Genomic DNA, 23,817 nt, shown 5'->3' on the forward strand with positions numbered 1-23,817 from the left:
AATCGTACTTAATATAACAAGTAAAGATAATTTCAGTAAAATTAAATATAAAGATGAACTTGATGATTCAAAGGATTCCATTAGGTATACAACCGAATAACCGTGGTATGAAATCCTGATATGAATGTTATGAATTGCTGAAAGAAATTTGACATAGCATCGTTAACATAAAAATATCATTGGAAGAACTGAAGCTACATTTAAGTCATGATGAAAACAACAGTGGCATGCTCTGACTACAAACATATATAATAGGACGAGATGGGTTCGAACAAATAGAATCAAGTGACATTCAGGAATTGTTTGAATCGCAAGATGAAACCGACTTGGAGGGAATGTTAAATTCACAGCCCATTGAAGAAGAGGCTCCGACCAGTACTAGTAACGTCACAATTAATTTGAAAAATGTTGGTTTAGGAATAATAAATCCGATTTCTTTATGAACATTGATGTTCGAAGACTTATTTTTAAGAGGCAAATTGCTAATGCGACTGCTACGTATCAGATTGAATTGAAGGAGCTTTAACAGCCAACCAAGAGAAAATTATAAAATTCTTCAAACCATTGTCTATTTACTTTACTTTAAATTCGCTTTTATTGCTCAAAAGCTTACAAATTCACTAAAAAAAGTGGAAAAATACTTTGCTTCTGATGTATTAATTTATTGAAACGGATCTAAAAAATAGCAAGAACAGCTCGTGGAGGTGCAGAGGAATGCTGAGCTGAGGCAAATGTGTGTCGAGCCAAATCTGAAGGAGTTCATCAGGGAGTGCGTCTGAAATCTGGGACACGTGGAGATAGATAGATACCGTCGTAGAGCCATGTGTGGAAGACGACGACTGAAAGGAAGACCGCGCCTTCGCTTGATTGGAGGACGTTGAGGCGGACATGATCCAGCTAGGGTTTCGACGTTGGAGGCACCATGCTCAGAAAATATTGGGAGTCGATTTTTGAGAAGGCCTTGATTTTCAAACGACTAATTAAAGAAAGAAAGATCTAAAAAATATCTATAGATTTCTTTTAACACCATGAAACAAAAAAAAAATACAAAAGAACTTCCACTAACGGAAAACACTTTCGAAATGTTTAAGGAAAATGAGAATATACTAAAATATAATTCATTTAATGGCATTTTATACAGTTATTTTGTACAACATATTTACAATAAAATATATATTGTCAACAATAAAAATAAGAAAAACAATCCAAAGAAAAAGCGAATTTATAAAAAAAATATTTAGTGGGTTGCAAATCTACAATGTACATTTTCCTTTATTCTGGAGAAGCTTCTTTAGAATATATCAAAATATTTGGAGCTCCTAAGGGATGAAACCAAAATAGAAGTCACAGACTATGATCAGACATTTTTTTGTACTTTGTTGATTAATTATTTTATATTCCAAATACTAAGCAAGTATTTAAAAAGTTTAATTTTGGAATGGCTCATACCAAATTTGAGGACTGAATTATTTCCATAAAATTAAATTTTAGTGTGGAAAATAGTACTATGTCAAAATAAAAACAAAAATGACAGAGAACTATGCCATTGTTAAGTGGATTATTATATTAAACCCACAAATTTAAAAAATAAATTGAAATGGAACAATTATAATATTTTAAATGAATTTTTTGTTACGTTCATCATCGAAAAACTAGTTTCCACAATTTAACTAAAAGAAAAATCTGGTGACATGTAATTTTTATATTTTTAGTCTGAAAAGGAAAGTTCTCCGATTCATTCTTACATCGTATTTCGCTTAAAATACATTTCCAATTAAATGTTGGCAACATAAAATTTTTACCTGGTTATAAAAAAAATTACTGAATTAAAATGAATCAAACTAAACGGACAATTTTCTTTAAAATATCAACATTATTCCAGATCTCAACTTTTTGTGTTTGAAAATAAATTAAGTTAAAGTAATTTTTCATTGAACTTATGAGTTTGATTTTGAGTACTCCATAATTTCCAATAAAGACCTTCGTTACTCTCGAGTAGAGATTTATGTGTACCAGTATTTGCAACTCGTCCATTTTCCAAAACTATAATTTCATCAGCATCCATGATCGTACTGAGACGGTGAGCTATACAAATACTAGTTCGACCTTTAGTTGCATTCCTCAATGCCAGAAGGATATTCTACAAATAAATAGTAACATTCAACCAAAACAGTATCGCAATGCTTGAAAAATTGGAAATAATCATATAAATATCATTTATTTCAGTTTTGGTCAATTTTTGTCTTCAAGGTACAAAAAAATAAGAAAATTAATACCTTTATTCACTATAATACAGGTACAAATTCGTTATGTTCATTTTTTTGAGAGAGATAGGGACATTTTTATGTATGATTCCTTTTTAAGAAGGATCTCATACAAAACAATTTTCCTAAGCAAGGGTGGGATTGACGTGGTTTTTATTTATTTTTAGATTAGGGTAAAATATATAATCAGAACCACTATACTATATATAAAGTACCTAACGCTCCTTGTGTGGTTTGCTGTTCTATATCAACTTTCTGGGATGGATCTCAACTATTTTTAAAACTTCTGATTTCTTATACCCATTAGATTAGATAAGCTAATTCGTAAAGGTTGTGAATTGTTCTAGCATTTTAAGTGTGAATGTAAGTACCGTAGCCTTTATCGATGGACAACCTCGCTGTTTCCTTTGGTTCCTTGCAGAAACGACAAGATCTGTCAGGAGTTTTTCTGATGGTTTCAAGGTGGTACTTCACCAGGCAATGTCCAGTGAGCTTCTTTGCTTGATGAAATGACTTTTTGAGTTCAGTTAGTAGAATAAGAAAAAAATCTCTCAGATTGTTTCAGACCTGGGATCTTACTCTTGATTTTCCATTATTTTATCATAATGATGGCTCTTTGTGATACCTACAAAAGCTTGTGATCCCTTAAAAGGAATTGCTTTTCTTCGCCAAGTAATCAGTTTGTTAGTTCCCAGTGTGGCTGGGCATCCACATTAAAGAAACTTAGTCGTTAGCTCCGAGTGAGTTCAAAGATTGCGTGCATTCCCATAATTTTATAAAAATCGAGTGCTTCAAGGGGTGCTGTGTTATCTGATAAAATAAATTAATTTGTATTGGCGGTAGCTGCGTTATGTGTAGTGACCTGTCCTTAGTTTTTTCTTTCAATCTAATAATGCCTTTTATTATTATTACATCTACCTCTTCTTCTTTTAGACACTTAGATTTGGGCTTTATTGGACTACCTCCTGGTTCCCATTGCAAAATCGTGGTATTTACTTTAGCAATTATCATTTTCTTCAATTTCTATATGAAAAATCTATTTTTGCTTTGGGAACAATAAGATTTAACCACTTTTCGAATCCCAAGCTACTCACTGACAAGGGATTGAAAGCAAAAGGGCGTGTTGCTTCTTATATTTCACTTGTTGGTGTCGTAATAACAACATGGTATGATAACAAACTTGTTATCTAGCATCCAATTCCATTGGGATTAGAAAATGAAGTCATTGTGCTAGATGGGACACAGTATCCAAAACCTGCCTTCAAATTCCAAAACCGTAGGCAATAAAATAAAATAATGAGAATATTGGAGGGGTGGATAAAGTGGAATATGTTACGCTCATGTGTCAGATCTAGAAAATAAATCAAAATGACTTAGTTAATTCATAGATAGAATAGAAATAGCTAGTTGTTGCACTGGGACATCAAAAGAAAAGTGTTGCAGGGCACCACATACAGGAAATCCTCTTAAGGGGGTAAGACCAAGGGTTTCATATGCCGCAGTTCTCAAAAAAAGAAAATGTGAAAACTTTTGATAGAAATGAAGTATGAGGTTACATACACCAAATGTGGTTAAAACAAAAGAAGATGCAAATATAAGACATAAATATTCTGTTTCAAGTATAAAGTTCATCTGTTTTTGATGAAAGGGGGGTAGTTCATTTTTTTCCTTTTGCAATATTTCCATTACTTAATCAGTACTTTGGAAAATTGTGGATATTACTTGAATAAATGTTTCAGTTTTTACTACTCTTAGACATAAAGGGATATAATAATAAAAACTTTAAAAATGTAATGACAAAAACATTGAAAGGTATAAAGAGAGAATATATAAAGGAGTCTCGTTTTGAATATATGAAATGATTGTACAAATATATTTACATGCTCAGTTATAGAATCCAGCGAGCTTGTAGCTTCATCGAATATTAGAATGGGAGAATTCTTCAAAATGGCTCTGGCTATCGCCACTCTCTGTTTTTCTCCCCCGCTTAATTTTAACCCCCTTTCACCGACTTGTGTATCGTAACCTTCGGGCCAACTTATTATTGAATCGTGAATTTCCGCCAATTGCGCTGCTTTAATGACTTCTTCATTACCAGCACGTAGGTCACCATAATGTAAGTTGTGTCTGAAAATTCATAAATGAATTTATATTAACAAAATTCATTATAAATTGTATCAACTTTTTGATAAAACTAGTTTGCAAAGAAAAAACATTTTTAATCAAGCACACTATTATTTCAAATGTAACTTCTGCACTTCTATTTTCACTAATTTTTGATAAGAATAATAAACTTATGGTTATTGATTTTATTTGAATGGGTAAAAAGAGCTATTTTAATTGGAAATAATTATAAATAATAAAGATATGTACCATTATTTGGTACTTGCTTTTCTTTTATACCCCGAGGTATAGCTGTCCCATTAACAAAGCAGCAATATCTTGTGAATCCTGATTGCAGGACCATGCTTAGAGCAGCAAATTGTAAGTCAGAGCAAAGTTTCCATTTATAATCAAGATGTTTCCGTACGTCTCCTTCAAGTCAACAAAGTATACAACTGGAATTTACGGTAAGTCATTTCCATTTGCCAACAGGATAACTTTGAGGACGAATTTATTAATAGTCCTCATTTGTCTGGGTCACATGGAATTATTAGCGCGAAAAGTAATCTAGAGGTTTGACTGTCTGGTCCTGTGAGAAGATATTCCACTGGTTGAAGTAGCGAACCAAGAAATCTCTGACTAGATCATTAAATTCCTATTGAGTAAGCAGATGAGGTTGATAAGAAACTGAATCAGCCGAATACTCTTAATCATCGGGGAACGTATCATTCGATACCACAAGTTGTAATTCCTCTTTCAAATCTATTTCTGTCTCTAGAGTATAAGTTTGTTTGGACCACTGGGTTCGTTGTGAGGAACAGGTCTTAGAGCTGAAGAAACATTAGGAATTGTATGCGTACTTATGCTTGGAAAACTGATAGTGGAAGTTATACAAAAGCAAAAGTCAGTAAGATGATAGAGGAAAACTGATGTCATATTTGGATTCGGACAGTATAACCAAGATTGTAATTGTCTTTCGGTATGTATGAACCTCAAACATAACAAAAACTATCAGGAAACTTTGTAAAAACGCAAGACATGTTTGCTGGGTAAATAGAGATGGGATTTTTAAAGTAATTTATCTATGGATATCTTAGATGTCACTACATTTTAAATAAGTAGTATTTAGGTCAAAATAGTCTGAGTATACCAGCTCTAAACCAACACATTTCGTATAGAAGTTGAAATAAACGTATAACAAGTTGAAATAGGCTCTATAACACTTCTTAATCAATAATTTCTCAATGTTTTCAAGGTATTTAATGATAGTATTTGGCTATAAGATTTCATTGCATCATTTTGGGAAAGGTTTGCCTAAAATAATGAATCCCTGTTTTAATATTGATTAACTTACCTAATAGTATCATGAAATAGAACACTATCTTGTGGCACTATGGCTATTGAACGTCGTAAACTTTCCAAGTCTACATCACGGATATCTTGATTACCGATTAGTATCCTTCCTTTAGAAGGTTCGTAAAATCGATATAGTAGACGAACGAGAGTTGATTTCCTTAAAAAATATCAAAATTTATACCAGACATCGAATGTTATTCCGACAAGAATTTCATTTACTTTGAGAATAATGAGAACTGTTACTTCATTATAATATATATCGATTAATTTTTTGTTACTATAATTAAAATTTTGAATATATTGTAGTTAAAACATTTTTGTTCAGTTTGTATAAATGTATAAATTAAAAATGAAATATTTCACAGTAAGGGTAAGTAAAACGGATAGAAACGGCCGTTATTATAGAGCTTCCCTTCATTTTAATGCTCCAAAAACCATGTTCATTTACCCAAGGAAACGAATGCAACACACATGTTTTGATGGTTTGATACTTGGAGGTTCGATAGAGATAAATGATAAGGGATATATTGATATGAACTTATATAAATGATTCAAGAAATATGAACAATTTTCCATTCAAAGGAGTCCCCTGTACTTCTGTTTAAAATATGGACACGTCTCATATACAAAAAATCTTGAAATTATAAATTATGGAATCATTCTTCTCTGCTTTGTACCCCATACCATGCATCTGTTCCAAGCACTAGATGTAGCCTTTATGAAAAAGAACAAAATAAAAAAGACGTCTCAATTGAGCATCAGTTATCTGGATCAAATAATAATAATAATACACACCAATCTTTGTCAACAATGACTGTAGCGCCAAATGGAATGGGAGAAAGGACTCCAGAAAAAAATAAGTCACGTCTATTACAGTGACTCCATATCCACATCCAAAAATAAAAATTTTTAAATAATCTAAACAAAAAGAAAACCACTAATAGCAATGTCCTCAGCCAGGCACAACTAAAACAAAAGATTAGGTATTTCCAAAGGAAAGGACTCCAAAAAAAAATACAGACTACACGCATCATTGAGCCTCAACCAGGCACTGATGTTTCTTCTATTCCACTTAGTGCAAAAGCTATTATTACATTTCCATAGTCTGATCAAAATTTGAAACGAAATTCAAGATGACAATGGAAAACTGCAGTTTTAACGTCTACACCCTATAAAGAAAAGTTATATGAATATCTTAAAAAATATATCAAAAACAAAACACTAAAAGACAATACCATAAAATGTAATATAATGGCCGTAGATGGTACAAAGAAAAGTGATAATAGTGGCGAAAAAATTGAAAACTACAAAAAAAATTGTTCAAATGATAGTGAAGATAGTCAGAGTCAGTCTTTGGCTATTGTTATTTTATGTTTTCTAACAGTAGGTAGTTAGACTTGCATGTTTCTACTCTAAATGCCTTAGTACCCTATTTTACTTGCCTTTTATGTTATTAAACAAACACACCTCGTACATTTTATATAAGTAAATAGAGTAAATAACAAACAAAGAATTGCTTACCCTGATCCCGATCCACCTACAATGGCAACTTTTTTTCCTGGCTCAATAGTTAAATTTAAATCTTTAAAAATTTCCTTTCCGGAACCATAATCGAAGCATACATTTTCGAATTTTATTATAGAATTTTTTGTATCGACATGTAAATAAGGCGCATTAGGTTTACTCTGAAATTTTATATTCAACAATTATCAGGATAAAATATTTATATATATTTAAGTACCTTAACGGCACTATCCATAGCCATAAGTGTGAACATGGTTTGCATATCTATAAGGGCTTGTCTAATTTCTCTATATACACTTCCCAGGAATCCTAACGGTATCGATAGTTGAAACAATAATCCGTTTACCATAACCAAATCTCCCACAGTCATATTACCTAAATCGAAAAGCATTAATTTCCAGAAAATAAATACATGAAGTTAGAGGGAATTTTTTTATCTTTCCAGCTGCTGTGTACTAACACCTGAAAACATATTTTTTGCATCTCGTTAATCTGTTTCTAAAATACTTTCCAAACGAGCCTATTGTGCTTTGGGTTTTTGCCCCACTACCTAAGTAATAGCACTACTCATTCAGATACCTTTTGCAAAGTAGACACTCTGCTGTATCTATGGTTTGCTTCCATCATCTACATTTGTCATCTTAAGATGGTATTTGACACAGCCTGTCAAAAGACTGACCATCATCAGTTGACTTTCCTGGACATCTCAAGAGGTTCTTCAGATGGTTACGAAACTTTTGGATTGTCTTAGGTCTGGAGGTGTTTCTCTAGTAACACTTCACCTGATTCTTTGGCCACCTGTTCAGTTTGATGGTGTTGATGCGACGTCTTATGGGGCTAGAGTAGGGCACTGATCCAAAATAAGAAGTCTTGACCCTTTTAGTATATGAAGTTAAGACTTGAACAATTTTTTCCACCTTATAGAAGAATGTTAGATTTTTTAATTTCATAATTTTTTGACAACAGGAATCTATATGTGAAAATGGAAATTAAAATATATTGTTTACAAATTTTTATTGGAAAAAAATTATAAAAAATAGATATTCAAACTTTTTATTTTAAGAAATTGCATTTTTATTAATTTTCAATAATAAATTTCAATTGTTTTTTTTGCAAAAATCTCAAATTCGATTGTAATTACATCAAAAGTGATCTGAAACAATTTTTTACATAATTTTAATATCTGCATATTTCATTTGAGACCTTTCCACAATTTTCTATTTTTTGCTTGCGTTTTCCAGTTCTGAATTCTGTCTCTCTTAAATCTTCCATTACCTCTGGGTACTATCTTTCTTTTTCTTGGTCTTCATTTTTTTCTTGTTCTTCCTTGATTCGTAATCTCCAAATAAGTATTCTCCATCTCGACCTTCTTTCTATGGTTTTAGTCATTATTTTGTGGAGTGTATTTAGTAGTGTGATACCTCTATAGTTTCTGGTGTATTAATACCTCTATTGCCACTTACCACGCTTCTGGCATTGTCTCTTGTTCCCATACATTACTTTTAGTGCAGTTCCGCCGCATTTGATTAATTCTGATTCTATTTCATCTTCTGTTGGGATTTCCTCTTTCGATGGTTACTCCTTCAATAGTGAAAATAAATTTCTGTTAATGTTCCAATCTTGGGTTGTAAATTTCTCCAATTTTCAGCCATCCTTTTCTGCATTTAATATTTCTCCGAAGTATCCCCAAAGCTCTTATACTTCTCCACTATTCAAGATTATGTAGTTTCCTACTTTATTTACAAACTCTACTATTTGATTTGTTTCTTATATTGCTAATATTTTGTTTTTATATCTATCTATTTCCTTACATTCTTATCCTTAGTGTTACTTTCTCTTCTTTTTCATTCTCTGGTTTGATTTAGTGTCCTTCGTTCATGTGGGTGTATCTAGTGCTACTTGTTTTTTTTTTGGTAATATGTTTTGACCCATTTTTTCCAGCTTATTCTTCTCTATATTCCATTTCTATTGTTGTGATTCTATAAATATGTTCCTATATCCAATTTTTACCCTTTTCCCTCGTTTTTTTCTTCCTTTGCTCTGATTCTGATTTTTTTATAGTTTTCGATCTTTTCGTGACAGGTTTACTTTTTCTTCCTTTTTAAATCTCAGTTTTTGTTTGTTCATCATCACTTTCTTTATTTCTTCTTGATTAGCCAATCCGGGATTGCATATTTCTTTACTAACCTCGCCGAGCTTTCTACCACAATCTTTACATGTAGTTTTTTTTCTAGGAGGCTTACCATTCTGATTTTCAGTTCTTCTGAGTTATCTCTTTCTATTATTATTTCTTGATCTTCCTTTTCTGATATTCTAAGCGATCCAGTTTGATATCTATGTTATGATACTTTTTTCCATTTTACTTTGTCCTCACTTAGCTTTCTTCAATTGTTTTATTTCTTTCTTGTATTATCTTTGTTCTTCTCGTGTTTTCTTGATCTCCTCCGCCATTTTCTTCATTTTGTCTCCTATATGTTTTTCATCATATTCATTATTTTATCAATAGTATGTTCTACCTTTTCCCGGTTCTTTACCGGTGACCTGCTAGGACTTCTGCTTTTTTTTTAATTTCTTTATCAGTTTTTTTTTCTTCCCCTCCTTCTAAGACTTTATCTGGCTTGATTATTTTGTACACCACTAATAAGTTTGGTTTGGAGCAGAACTTTTTACTTAGACAGCAGGACTATCCCCCCTTTTAAATGATGTAAATCCTTCGAATGTTTGCAGACTTTTTCTAATTGGGATGATAGTTTGACTCTTCAATTTTTTGAACTATTTTCATCTGTCAATGCCCACAATATTGTTTTTAATTGAAAAAAAAATATCGATCAATAAATTTACCTTTGAGAATTTCATTAGCAGCCAAAATCATAATTCCACTTAAGGCAGCACTGAATATAGCGTTCTGTCCAAAATTTAACAAAGCTAAGCTAGATGCTGTTTTCAAACTGGCGGATTCATATTTTTTCAACGAACTATCGTATCTTTCCGCTTCGTATTTTTCATTATTAAAGTACTACAACATAAAAATAAAATAAAGTAAATAACATGATAACTAATGAGATAAAAAAATGTTAAATTGACCTATGGTCCTCAACCTTAAGCCCATCAAGCTAAACGGGCAAGGCATTGAGTAGAAAATTAAAGGGAACTTACACTAGGTATTAAACTGCTCTGGAATTAACACAAAAAGGAGATAATCACTAAATACACAAAAACCTAAATATGTACATGGCAATTGTGAGACCAATAATCGCATTTGGGGTACTAGAATTAGTCTGAAGACCACGAGGAGCAATCTCTCGAAAATACAAAGACTGGCTTGCATTTGTGCAGCCGGAGTAATGAAAACAACTGCAATGGAAGGGATTCTAAATCTCCCACATAGTAGTGGAAAGTATGACATTAAAAACATCACTTAGAATGTTCAGAGACGGAATTATCAAAGAAAACCCGTACCTAAATAATGACCAAACCAGGGACATGCCTCAGGATGATGCATCAAAAAAGTTTAGCTTTGAGAAAAAATTTACCTCAATACTAAGTTGTAGAAGTAAATGGGATCAAAACAACATACAAGAAATGAACAGAAATGCGGGCAACACCAAGGGGGGGACAGAAAAGCCCTTCATGAGACCTAAGCCCTTCTGTGGTATTAGGTACAAAACAATAGAAAAAGCATTGGAAAAGAAGGTAGATAGGAGCAAAACCAATTATTGGAACAGCCTACAGGGACTGAAACAGGAGAATATAGCTGAATGTATCAATCTAAGTAAGAACCATCTACAAATACTTACAAGAGTTCTATTGGAGCCTCAATGGATACCAAGAGATGCTAAACTTAGTAGATAGTGAGGCATACAGAGAAATCCAGAGCACTTAAGCTTGGAGTATATGAAATAGAAGACAATCTCCGGCAATTGCAGCAATCTCACATTTTCGACTTTCTAAAGGAAGTGAAATTAACAGATCAGCGGTAAACACTAGGTTTCCCGGTATTGTAGGGGGGACACAATAGACCCTTTGGATCACAGTGTAAATGAGACCCCAATATCTACATACATACGTACATACTTACATACATGGTCCTTTTCATTCTATTATTACTGAAAATCATTAAAATCTAAATTTAATTCTGATTACTAAACTATAAAACAATTTTAATAATCTTATTTGTTTAATATGTAGATTTTTTTGTGCTACTTACTCATAAGTCAACTTTTTCGAAAAAAATAATAATGGAAACTAACAATATTTTCGATTTTCAAAGAAAAAATTTCGAGATAACATTTGATATTTTGATTAAATTACCTTTACGGTTTCATAATTTATTAGTGAATCAATAGCTTTATTTCCTGCTTCGTTTTCAGCTTTATTCATAAATATTCTAAACTGCGTTCTCCATTGTGTTATAATTAAAGTATAAAACGTGTAAATACTAACACAACCCAATGAAATACCTGAAAAATAACTATGTTTTGTTATTTATTACTTATTTATGATCATCCTAATATTCTTTTTTTGGACTAAATTGTAACGAAGTCTTTGCCAGCTAGATTCAGAGCGTTTCCGTAGTGGGATGTCGCTAAATTAAACACTAAGGTGTACTAACTCAAGTCCCAGAACATGAATACTTAAGTATTCAAAAGCCCGAAAATATATTAGAGTTAGTACACCTTAGTGTTTAATAAACATAGTATATTCATCTATATAAAATGCACTTACCACTTCTTATATTATTTCAAATTTTAATATTGCGAAATTATTGTTTGCCGTTCTTCAAAAGAGGAAACAACTTTCCTGGCTAATGCCGCGACGAATATTGAATATTGAATTATATCCCCTGTCGATATCAACATCCCTAATGGCTCGCAACTGCAAGGAGATAGTTGTAACCACTGACGAGTTTCGATATTATTAAGTCTCATCAGAGTGGTATTGCAAACTTTCGTTCATAGTAGACTCCGAGCTGAAGACGGAATCGGAAAGCGCTGCACTGCAGTTGGAAGTGAAGATGGTACAGGATAGCGTTCACCTGGCAACATTCAACAACAGGATCCAAGTAGCAACGCTCTCCGATTCTGTCTTTAGTTCGGAGTCTACTATGAACAAGTTTGTTATACCACTCTGATGAGACTTAATAACGTCGAAACTAGTTAGTGGTTGCAACTATCTCCTTTCAATTGCGAGCCATTTGAGATGTTGATATCGACAAAAAGATCACTGGATATCAGGTAGGGGATGTAATTCAATACTCGTCGCGTCAGGAAAGTAGATGTTTTTTACTTTGAAGTGCGGCAAACAATTATTTCGAATTATTAAAAGGTGGCAAGTGCATTTTATATGTATATTTTTGACTGTAAGGGTTTTTATGGAATTTGATGTATAAAAAATTGGTATTATCCGAATTTGGGTTTATGGTACAAGAGATCTGTTGAAAATGTAACATTTTAACTGTTTTTTTGTATACTTTGTCATGTTACCTGCAAATATAGCTCCACATTTAATTCCCAATATGGAAGAAACCAAGGCAAGTTCAAAAATCGTAGGAACAATATTGAACACCATAGCTGTTAATACAAAATTTATACCTCTTGATCCCCTATCTATTGTCTTAGAAAGAGCACCTAAATATAAAAATATCATTGGATGATTATGCTAATATAGATAAAAAATGTCAAATTTTTGATAATATCCTGTCGTCATCATCTCCATATCATACAGAAGTACAATGTTTATAGTCTTTTTGTGCAGGAAGCTCAGTTAATATTCATGCTCTGTAAAATACCAGAGAGATGACTAATCAGTACAATTATACTCATGACAATAAATCAGCTGGTTACAATAATGAAACTAAAAAATTATCAGAGCCAAGATGAGGAAAGATATTGGAAAAAGTACATGTAATAGACCTATTAAGGAAGAAAAAATGGGAAGCTCTATTAACCCTATTTTATTGAAGCTCCATTATTCTTTAATTCACTATTATATAGTTCTAGCAATCTGTCTTTCCATGAATATTTTTTTCTATTTTAGGTTGATATGTCATTCAATTTGAATTGAATGTACTAAAATAAACATTGATAACCTCTGTCTGATTAAGTTTTAAAAATTCCAAATTTTGTTTGAAAGTTACACATCTCATTATTAGTGTGATGTAATGGATTAACATATTCAAATTAATAAAAATCAATAATATATTAGATTAACTACAATTGTTAGATTCTATTGAGTATCTGTTATTTGTTTTATTTGTTCGATATTCTTATAAAAAAGTAATCTAAAATGATTTTGAAACGAAAAAAATTATAAATTTACCTGTTTGTCGTTGTAAATGAAAGGCCAGATCTAGATTGTGGAGATGGAGAAACACGTTTTTTGCTATTTTTCTAATGGAATGTTGTGCAACTTTGGCAAAAACTGCATTTCTTAATTCATTAAAACCTGCAGCACTTGCCCTAGCTATACCATCTATTAAAAAATTAATTTTGTGATAATTTGTCTTAGTTTTAGCTCTTCTTGATTGTAAAATTTTAAATATAGAATACAAATAAAATAACAAAATATTAAGTTAAGGGACAACCATAGTAAAATTATTGTAATTATCTAGTTCTTTCCCATCTATTACATTGTAAAAACATAATTCTAAAACTCTAATTTGAATAAAAGACAATCTTCCAATTTAAAGTCTTCAATTATTTTTGTAAATACACCATTACGTAATCCATAATCCCAACAATAAAAGCTTAGAAATCGATGGTACTGTTTTTATTTGTTGTGTATCACACAAACTATAGGTTAAGAAATAACTTTTGATCTGAGGATTGTAGTAAATTTACAAAAACCTAAGAAGTAAAAAAAAATAAATATATTCAATTCTATCCCCTTACTGTATATAATAAATTAATTATGTAATTATGTTTTTATTTCAACAATGTAACAATAAATATTAAACTGAAATATTATTATAAATATATATGTACTTACACCCTAATAATAAACTAGTTGCTATTGTGGCTACCGTCTCAGGAGCTGTATCCATATTTAAAGTATGTCCTACATTCAAATAATCCACGGAATATTTAAAAATAAAAGGAACACAAACATTCATTAGCTTGGCTCCGACTAGTAAAGACACTGCTAATTTCACCCTATTTCGTAAATATTGGTCATTTGCAGGCCAAATGTATTGTAACATGCTTTGTATCATTTGAATTCCTGTAACAGGGGTATGATTTTTTAAAGGTATAGATTCTCTCGCTAAAGCTGAAGCTCCTGGGTGAAAACATCCTCTAATTGGTTGAGGCTTTGGAGCACTGTTGTTCGTTTTACTTATAATTCCTGCCAAAATACCACCCTGGGCAGTTTTGCTTTCTGAGTTTTTTTCAAGTTTTGTAGTGTAATCCTAAAAATTATTTATTTAGTTTATATAACCTGGATCCAATCCTAATTTTACCTTTTGTACAGAACATGTTCCAACTATATATGGGTTTAATATCTTCTTTTTATGCAAATTAAATGATAATTTTCTTTTGTATGTAGTAAATCTTAAATTATGATTTAATAGTATTAAATGAAATTTACTTAAATTTAATACGGTAGCCATCTCATTGAGATAACTGAACTACGAAATATACGAACTACTTGTCTTCTTTTTTAATGCGGATAGTCTACTTACAATTATTCCATAAAAATAGGGAGTAAAGATTTATTTTGATTCAGAGTTACATATTGAATAATTTATATTTATAATATTTGATATATAAAATTTATCATTATTACTAATAAAAGTTTCTGTCTAGCTAAGTTTTTCCTTTATTGAAAATGGCTGTATACTGGATAGTCACCTGCCAAATAAAATCATATGTTTTATGTCAATTGTTATGTCATGTCCTATCAAATTGTCTAAATCCTTGATATAACAATAATCAAAGTTTTAATTGTTTATTATATTTATCTGTGCGCATTAAGAAAAATGGTAAAATTTCCTCCTGTACCGGCAGAGGTTAAACCGATAGCTCATCTATTAAAATTAGCCGATGAACATGACGAAAGAAATATAGTTATAGCTTATTGGGGTAAGAATTTTGTATTCAATTTCAAGTTACGCCTATACTGAAGCAATTTTATGATTTCTCATAAATAAAATCAAAAACAACCTTTAAATCATTTCTTTCCCCATCACTTTATAAATGACAATGCTAAATTGCCAAAAACGTTATTTCAGTTGTTAATTTACTTTTGACAATATTTATAAAAATTTTACGTCTTTTGTTTGAGCAATAAACAACTCAATTGCTCACTACCGGCTTTACTGATCAGCTAATGTACATATTTGAATGAAAAATTATGGCTTAATTAATGGAATTTTCTCGATAATACTTTTATGGTTACAATACCATAATTCAATTCAGTTTCATATTAACATTTTTATTTTACAAATTTGACTAACTGGCCTTTTTAATACGCTGATATCAGCTTCACTTGTATGTGGGTTTATTTGTAACCCCTCTTTGGACTAAGAGCAAGTGGCTTATTCAATAAAAATTTCGATCTCTATGTTGGAAATTGAGCACTTTGACAAACTAATGAACACCATTATTGCTCGATAGAAGTTTCGACGAGATGTAGGTATATATCCATTATACAAAGGTGGTATCAATTAAAAAAAACGCGGGGTGTAAATAAGGTCAAATGAGCGATAAAATGAAAAATAAATATAGTTTTAAAAAAATGGAAAACAAGCTTTTAAAGCACATAAAGGTTTTTGTATCAATTTGTCTCACTCTTGAGTCTTTTCCAATCTTCAATTTTTCCAAACTTCCTTCTTTTCTCCTTTGTTGGATCTAGTCGTTGCCTTCTTGGTCTCCCACTTATTTTGATGGTATTTACTAGTGCCTTCATTTTCTTCCTCTTTTTTATATTCTTACAATATGTTCATACCAATTCAGCTGTTTCTTGTTTATTTGTCCTTTTGTTAATTCCTGTATTCTTTCTTTTCTGATGTTTTGATTGCTTATTCTGTCATATTTAGTTCCCATTCTTCTTAGTTCTAGTTACTGTCATATTTATTTTAGTTTCAGCTTTCATCCTATTTATTCAAATTTTTGCTACTTGTGTTAGTACAGCTATTGCACAAAAGTCTAAATACCTTTTTAGATAACACCATACCTCCATCTCTACATGCAGAATATTGCATCTATTATTTTTACAAATCAGAAATGTTGTGAAGTCTTTTTTCTTATTTGTCAGCTCGTATGGCAGCTTGTTTATTAGCCCTTCAACTAGTACCAACCAAAAAGAGTCCACAAACTGCAGAATTAATACGAAGTTTACTGGATTGGTTAGAACAGGTTAAAAAAGCTAATGCAGATAACGAGGGAATAACAAGTGATACCATAGCACAATCCCTTATAGAAGAATATGCTTTACGTTTGTTCAATTATGCTGACCATCAGGATCGTGAGCAGATATTTAACAAGTAATTTTTATTTTATTTAGTTTTTAATTGTGCTTCCATAAAAAACCGGTTTAACAAGGTTTTTTTATAATTTATTCTTTATAAACTTATTTTCAGAAACACCATCAAAACTTTTTATAAAGCAGGTATATTGATGGATGTTTTGGATCAATTTGGTCCTCTTCCTGATGATATAAGAGAAAAACGAAAATATGCTAAATGGAAGGCTGCTTACATTCACAATTGTCTTAAAGCTGGAGATACTCCATTACCAGGTCCTCCCAGACCTTTCAATTCACAAGAAGATGACGGCATTGTTCATAATAGCCAGTTGACTGATGAGGAACTAGCTACGTTCACTAAATACACAGGACCTGTGAATTTTGATGGTATTTAACTATCTTTATCCTGTTTATATAATCATTTTGTATTTATTTAATTTTCAGAAGCCAGGAAACCGAAAGTGGATACATCTCCTCCACCAGATGATCTAATTCCATTCAACCCACCGAAACCGTTACTACCACCAGATAATTCAAATTTTAATCCTGCTCCAGCTCCATCTCCAGTAACTCCGCAGATTCCTACAAACACTCTACCTTCTGACACTCCGCAAGATCCATCTCCATTTGATTCGACTCCTTCTATACCATCTTCTTCACAAGTTTCTACACCAGCTAGCATTTCTACACCCCCAGTTAAACCTACCCCTACCGGTTACATACCGACCCCGGAAGTAATACAGAAAGCACAAAAATATTCTAAATTTGCAACATCAGCTTTGAATTATGATGATACCAAGAATGCTATTGATTATCTTCAGAAAGCCATGAATTTACTCCAGTTTGGTAAAGAAGAGTAATAATTGTTAAATTTGAAGTTTTGTGGTATTAAAAGAGATTTTTGCATTAATACATTTTGTTTTGACAATTTTTTTGAGAAAAACAAATTATACTTTAGCATCTATAAACATTATAATAAAAATATTTTTGTTGGTTCCTTTTGTTCTCTTTTAGGATTTCTTTTTGCCTCATCGGACTTCTGATCATTATTTTCTTCCTATTCTTCGTATCATCTACTATTTTCTCTATCATTTTTATTTTGTCCAATATTATGTTTTTTGTCATTTTTCTACTAGTTGAATATATTATTACATTATATGTTTTATTTTTAAAATTATAGAAAGCATTATTAATTTAACGAGTGGAACTTTGTACATTGTTTATATTATGAATATTATTTACAGTTAAAAATGTTGTTTTTTTTAAACGATAAGATATTCAATTCTAAGTTCATTAAAATTAATATCATTATCTAGCTTTTATAATGCACTGTTACAAATAACTAGTTTTGTATTGACAGCTTAAGAAAAAATAAAATTATTTAAACCTAAGTACGTCTCTTTAATCATATTGTGACACACCCAACAGTTCATAACCTTAAAATCAAGAAGAGAGAGTAGGATTTAATTCCAGGTTACAAGAAAACCTGCAACACCCACGATAACCTTATAATCAAAATTTTGACGTTTTTATAAATTTCGTTCTGTCAACTTTTTTATGCCGTGCGTTGCTTTTATAGCCATTACAAGGCCCTAGAAGATTTTTTTATTTGAGTAATTAAATGGGAAAGGGTCAAGTTAGAGTGGAAGATGAATAACCTGTATAGAACGTCGGCCGTATTGAGCAATCTAATGATTTAGCCGGAAAATGGGCGCCGTGGGGTAAATAAATGCTTTTGCGGTAAGTTCTGTATTTGTGAAGTTATTTGTTGGATTATATACCTCATTATTACCAGTTTTATGGTTGAGCTTCTTAAAGAGTTTCACTGAAACATGTAAAAAGTATCCATGAAGTCCTCTTAGCACCATGAAACAAAAATAAACAATACAAAACAACCGAATTACCGGAAAAAGTCAAAACTAACACGAGGAAGTCGATTGTTTACCCTACGGCCGTCATTTTGACATAGATCACCTGTTTTATTAGATGTATAGTCAAAATCAGCTGAAAAATGGGCGCGGTGGGGTAAATAAATATATTTGCGATAAGTTTCTGTGTGGTTTGTAAGGTTATGTGTTGGATTATTTACCTCATTATTACCAATTTTATTGAGACATGGCTTCTTAAAGAGTTGATACTTAAAGAAGTGTAAAATTTTTCCCTAGAACGTGGATCACTTAATGTAGGTAAGCAGTGAATTTAGTGTGAAAAACAGCTAAAATGAGTAGGATTCTGACGATTCGTCGATTGTTTACCCCACGACCGTCATTTTGACATTGATTGCCTGATTGAGCAATCTGACATCAAAATCAGCTGGAAATGGGTACAGTGAGGTAAATAAATACTTTTGCGGTAAGTTTCTACACCTATAGTCTCGCAACAAAACGTTGTAGGTAATTTTAGTGCTCAACTAAATGAATGCCATAAGCGCAACGGTTTATTGGTTAGTTTAAAAATCTCTTTGTACATCGAAGACAAATAATAGGAAAATTAAACGCAATTACAAAAAAAATAATTATTATAATTGACTAGCAACGTTTATCATCAACTAAGAATTTCAATTATTTACAATATATTACACTAAATATAGTTTTACTATAACATTCAGAACAACAATATCTGGTCCTTCCAGCCTTTACTTTCCGACTCGAAGGTCCAGAGTGTATAATTTTTAGTGTTATAGTTCAACAAATTATCTATTTTAACCAACAAAAAATATTAAATAGTTTGTAAAATATTATCTAGCGCCTGTTTGGTACTACTTTCTGGAAATATTCTCAAAGCATTCCTTCCATTAACAATAAATTCTTCTTGTAATTCTAAAGATTTTTCTATTCCTTTCCCTCTAGAAACGACGTTTCTAATTCTATTGTAATTAATACTATCATCTTCAACATCTACCATGAGATTTTCATAGTACTCTGGGTTATCTTGAATATGGAACATGAGCGGAGCGTTAATCAAACTAAAAGATCCATTTCGTCCAGAATTGTATTGAGATATATCCTTTCTAATTTGTAAAGCTAAAGCAATGTTTCTACCAAATAAATACCCAGCTTTTTCCAGTTCTTCCGGATGATCAGCCAACATTAATGACGCCTACAATGAAAATCACATAAAAAATCCTCTAAAATTGTTGATATTGATTCTACTAAAATTACTTGGCAACATTTTCCTAACAGGGTACCTCCGCCCAATAGATGCCTCAATGTCCATTCAGCCTTAACGTTACCCATAACTTCTGACATCTTCAATAAATCTTTTTCATACGAATGAGGCAGTAATGGTTCTTTTTGTTTAGATAACGGTGACGCTGGAAGAGGTCTGTTTTGACTTGAATAAAAACATATCACAAATTGAGAATCGAATTTACAACCTTTACATAATTAGATACATTTTAAAAAGCTTTATAAGTAGATTACAAAAATAATCATTCAGAATTTGATACTAGCCAACTAAATGAGTATTAGTTCTCCCTGTCATGTCGTACAACAATATCGTAAATTCAATGGTAATATGGATATATAAAAAAAAACTTATAAAATAGGTAAAAATAATAAAAATCTTATTAAACATGGTCGATAAAAACAAACTACTCCTCCTAATTTGCTTCCTTTGGAGCCTTTAGAAGCATCTCATGAGAATAAATCTAGCAGAAACTGAAAAGTAGACAAGAAAAAGAAATTCATATAAAGCCCTGTCAGATAAATGAGTATTGGTTCTCCCTGTAACTTCACAACAAAAAATGATGAAATAAACTCAATACTGATATGGATATATCAATAAAAACTTATGAAATAGGAAAAAATACTAAGAATCTCATTAATTGGAGTTTCTGAAGTGGATAAAAACAAGCTCAACCTTCTCATTTGCTTACTTTGGAGCTTTTGGAAACACTTGGTGAGAATAAATCTAGCAGAAACTGAAAGGTCCAAGTTATGTGGACAAGAGAAAGATACTCTCTTGGTCTAGTATTGAAATAATAAAATTGATAGTGAAACAAAAAATGCTATAGACAAAAAACTTGTAGGAGTGGAGATTATATAAATATAGTGGAGACAAGAGACCTTAATATTTTACAGGATAACAATATATAATAATAAATAAATAAAATAGATGATGGAATATTTTTAAATAAAAAAAATTATTAGCGAAAGTTCTGTAGTGTTAAAACTTAATCCCAATCCTCTTGAAAGATTTTCGGTGCTGTTTAGCTGTGATAAAGAATTCAAAATTATTTGATTTTTTTGAAGTTTAATTGTTTTAATAGTAGAGTCATGATCATTTGTTTGAATACATAAGATCCACCATTGAAAATTATATAATTACAAATTTAACATATACATATAATATTTGGAATAGAAAATAAATGAAATATAAGGAATACCCAACCAGAAAGTGACAATATGAATAAAAACAGTGAAATAATAGTGAGCAGAAAATATAAACAATGATAAATGAAGGTTATAAAGAGAAATTTTAAACTTACCTATCTCTTGGTTCAATAAAAGAAGCTTCAGTTAAATCTCTAAGGGAAGTAGATACGAGTTCATTTACAGGATGGCACTTTAAAGCGGCTAATTCCTTAAAACTATTACTCAATAGGTAGTCACCCGTTAAAAGTGATAGTTTATTACCGAAATGTAGATCATCTTTGAATTCATCATCGGATGATATATTTAAAACACTATTGTGAATTATGTTGCTTGTGCGTACCATTTCTGTTATTTCAGCAAGTACTCTTTGGCTATGTAAAATACCTAAAATTGTTATTAAATTTGTAAAGCATGAAACATCCGCTATACACCAAATATATAGAATAACTCAATAAGATAATTTAACAAAAATTGTATGGCACCTTGGTATTCTTGTGCCAGGCTTTCTAGATTCCTCTACAAAATTTCAGAGCTCCTACCTCTGAAATACTTTATATCAGTCTCCCAAAATATTGTTCTGGGATCAGTGCTATTCGATATTTATACAGTTGATCTACCAATGATAACAGAGTGACAGTGATATGAAAATCCAGAAATGGCTTCAAAAACAACTAGACCAAATCTAGCAGAAGTTAGAAAACCGGAGAAATGCTCAATGTGTAGACTATACACTAAAAAGCATGTCTATCCATAAAACCAAACAGTATGGAACTACTCGGAGTAGGAAGTACAAAATACAACAACATACAACATCTTACCGTTTGAATATTCATTGCACAGTGATGTATCTCAAACTATTTTTTTTGACATTAATGTTAGATTTGTAAGTGTAGTTGTTTTTAATCTCACTGTCAAAAGTTCTATTCCTTTTTTAATTTGAATTTAACCGAAGAATAATTTCAAACTTTTTTTACATTTGTCATATTTTCACTTAAACACAACCATACTTTGTTTAGAAAATGTATAAAAAAATAAAGCCTCTTGTAAGCCCCCTAGACCTAAGGCTCAGGGGCAACTTAAAACAAGTAGATGTTGATGTAAGGACCACAATTATTATATAACACATTAATTTAATTCATATTAACTCATATTCAAAATGGAATTAAACATTCCAGTTTTTCAAGGTTTTTGTATGGAAGTTCATATTTTGTTTATATATTTAAGTGAAAGTTGAATTTGGACTGTTAAGGTTTCTACATAATGAACTTGACAGCGTATTCATTACCAAATTGTTTCAAGTACTGTAGACAGAAGACAATGATGATAAAAATCGTTATTATGTTTTTATTAAAATAAATGTGTTTAATCTTGATATAATATAATGGCTGGCAATACAAATTAATAAAAAAGCACACAAAAGATCTTGCTGGCTCTACTCCTACTTTTGTTTAATAAACTATTATTGCATATTAATGTTTCAAAAAAACTCACCAGCATTTATATCACAGTCAAGTTTAGAAAATTTATTACTCAAACCACCAGCTTTGGAAATCAATAGTACTAGAAGGCCCCATGATGGTGTTTCCTTATTTAAAAGTAATTCTCTGCAAATAAATATCCTATAACTTATACTGAATTTAATAAAAATACAATAAATATAGAAGATGAAGAATTTACTCACTTTTGTGCAAACATTCAACCAAATAATCATACAAATAACTTACAGCTTTAGTTTTTTCATATTTATCAGCATTTATACTTTTTTTTCTTTTAATATCAGAGCAATGTCATAAAGTAGAAATTGATCATAAATATAAACAAGAACATTAAATTCATTATATCATATCTACAAACAAGTAACTGTAATTTATAAACAAATATCTTACCTTGCAGTATTCACAAGTGGATGTTTTGTACCAATTAATTTTTTCAAATGTATGGCTACATTTGCAACTTCGTCATTCAATAACCACCTAAGATTCAAGAATGACGTTGGGTAACCTACTAATTTTTCAGCTTCATTCACAGCTCTATCACTTTGTTCCATAGATTTTGTACTTAATTTATGGGAATGAATAATCGTCACTCTATTTTTGCCACATATTTTGGAAACATTTTTTAGCTGAATACAAATATTCATTTTGTTATTTAAAACGATTCTATACAAACGGAAAATTAAGTACCACTGTCTGCAACAGTTAAATTACGTCTCCTTCAACTTGCACATTGTTTTTAAACGAAACTTGATTTGAAGGTTATAGCACATTGTGATTGTCAGTGGGTATTAATTATAAATACCAAAATTAGGTGTATATCTATCTCAATTGCTTTGTGTGAAACAGATAGAGATACCCACATTCAAAAGTCAGTCGATGATTGGTATATAAGGAGCCACTATTAATATTTATATGCAGTGTTGTGAAATTTAGTCAAATAAATTCCCAATATTCTTCATATAATATCGACTTTTTTTATAAACATAAAAATTTCATGCAATAATGTATACTATATAGTTAAATTTATTATATTCCTTTCAATTGATATGCATATACATTTTTCTATATAATATGAATAATCGCTATCAAATTGCCAATCAATGTGAATATTCAGGAAAAAATGATTTTTACCTAAATCAATTGTTATAGAATGATTTTTGATGCAAAAGTTAATAAAAATAATCTTTAACCACATTTGTAGATGCTGCTTCGAAGAAAATTGATACGTTTTTATTT

At 31.0% G+C, this 23,817-nt stretch overlaps 3 protein-coding genes across 4 annotated transcripts; 1 reads left to right on the top strand and 2 right to left on the bottom strand.

Annotated features, from left to right (window-relative positions):
• Window positions 1–1,265: 1,265 nt before the first annotated feature.
• On the bottom strand, window positions 1,266–15,144 carry LOC130902351 (iron-sulfur clusters transporter ABCB7, mitochondrial). 2 transcript variants are annotated; one of them, XM_057814442.1, is made up of 11 exons: window positions 14,704–15,144; window positions 14,235–14,652; window positions 13,566–13,718; window positions 12,731–12,874; window positions 11,559–11,707; window positions 10,089–10,263; window positions 7,465–7,622; window positions 7,245–7,408; window positions 5,722–5,880; window positions 4,145–4,391; window positions 1,266–2,140 (listed from the first exon to the last, which is right to left on the bottom strand). In XM_057814442.1, the coding sequence occupies exons 1-11, from the start codon at window positions 14,851–14,853 to the stop codon at window positions 1,916–1,918; spliced, it is 2,142 nt and encodes a 713-aa protein (XP_057670425.1). In that variant the 5' UTR covers window positions 14,854–15,144; the 3' UTR covers window positions 1,266–1,915. The 2 variants fall into 2 exon arrangements, with proteins under 2 accessions (XP_057670425.1, XP_057670426.1); XM_057814443.1 differs by lacking the exon at window positions 13,566–13,718 and having other exon boundaries at window positions 14,704–14,888.
• Window positions 15,138–18,100, top strand: LOC130902353 (vacuolar protein sorting-associated protein VTA1 homolog). Its single transcript, XM_057814445.1, has 4 exons — window positions 15,138–15,325; window positions 16,500–16,728; window positions 16,825–17,096; window positions 17,154–18,100. Exons 1-4 carry the CDS (start codon window positions 15,223–15,225, stop codon window positions 17,567–17,569), a joined length of 1,020 nt encoding a protein of 339 aa, XP_057670428.1. The 5' UTR covers window positions 15,138–15,222; the 3' UTR covers window positions 17,570–18,100.
• A 1,124-nt stretch (window positions 18,101–19,224) lies between these two features.
• On the bottom strand, window positions 19,225–23,364 carry LOC130900808 (all trans-polyprenyl-diphosphate synthase PDSS2-like). Its single transcript, XM_057811687.1, has 5 exons — window positions 22,972–23,364; window positions 22,577–22,689; window positions 21,199–21,469; window positions 19,871–20,042; window positions 19,225–19,808 (listed from the first exon to the last, which is right to left on the bottom strand). Exons 1-5 carry the CDS (start codon window positions 23,223–23,225, stop codon window positions 19,428–19,430), a joined length of 1,191 nt encoding a protein of 396 aa, XP_057667670.1. The 5' UTR covers window positions 23,226–23,364; the 3' UTR covers window positions 19,225–19,427.
• Between the last annotated feature and the right edge of the window lie 453 nt (window positions 23,365–23,817).

This window comes from Diorhabda carinulata, chromosome X, assembly GCF_026250575.1.
Source record: "Diorhabda carinulata isolate Delta chromosome X, icDioCari1.1, whole genome shotgun sequence".
Lineage (NCBI taxonomy): Eukaryota > Metazoa > Arthropoda > Insecta > Coleoptera > Chrysomelidae > Diorhabda > Diorhabda carinulata.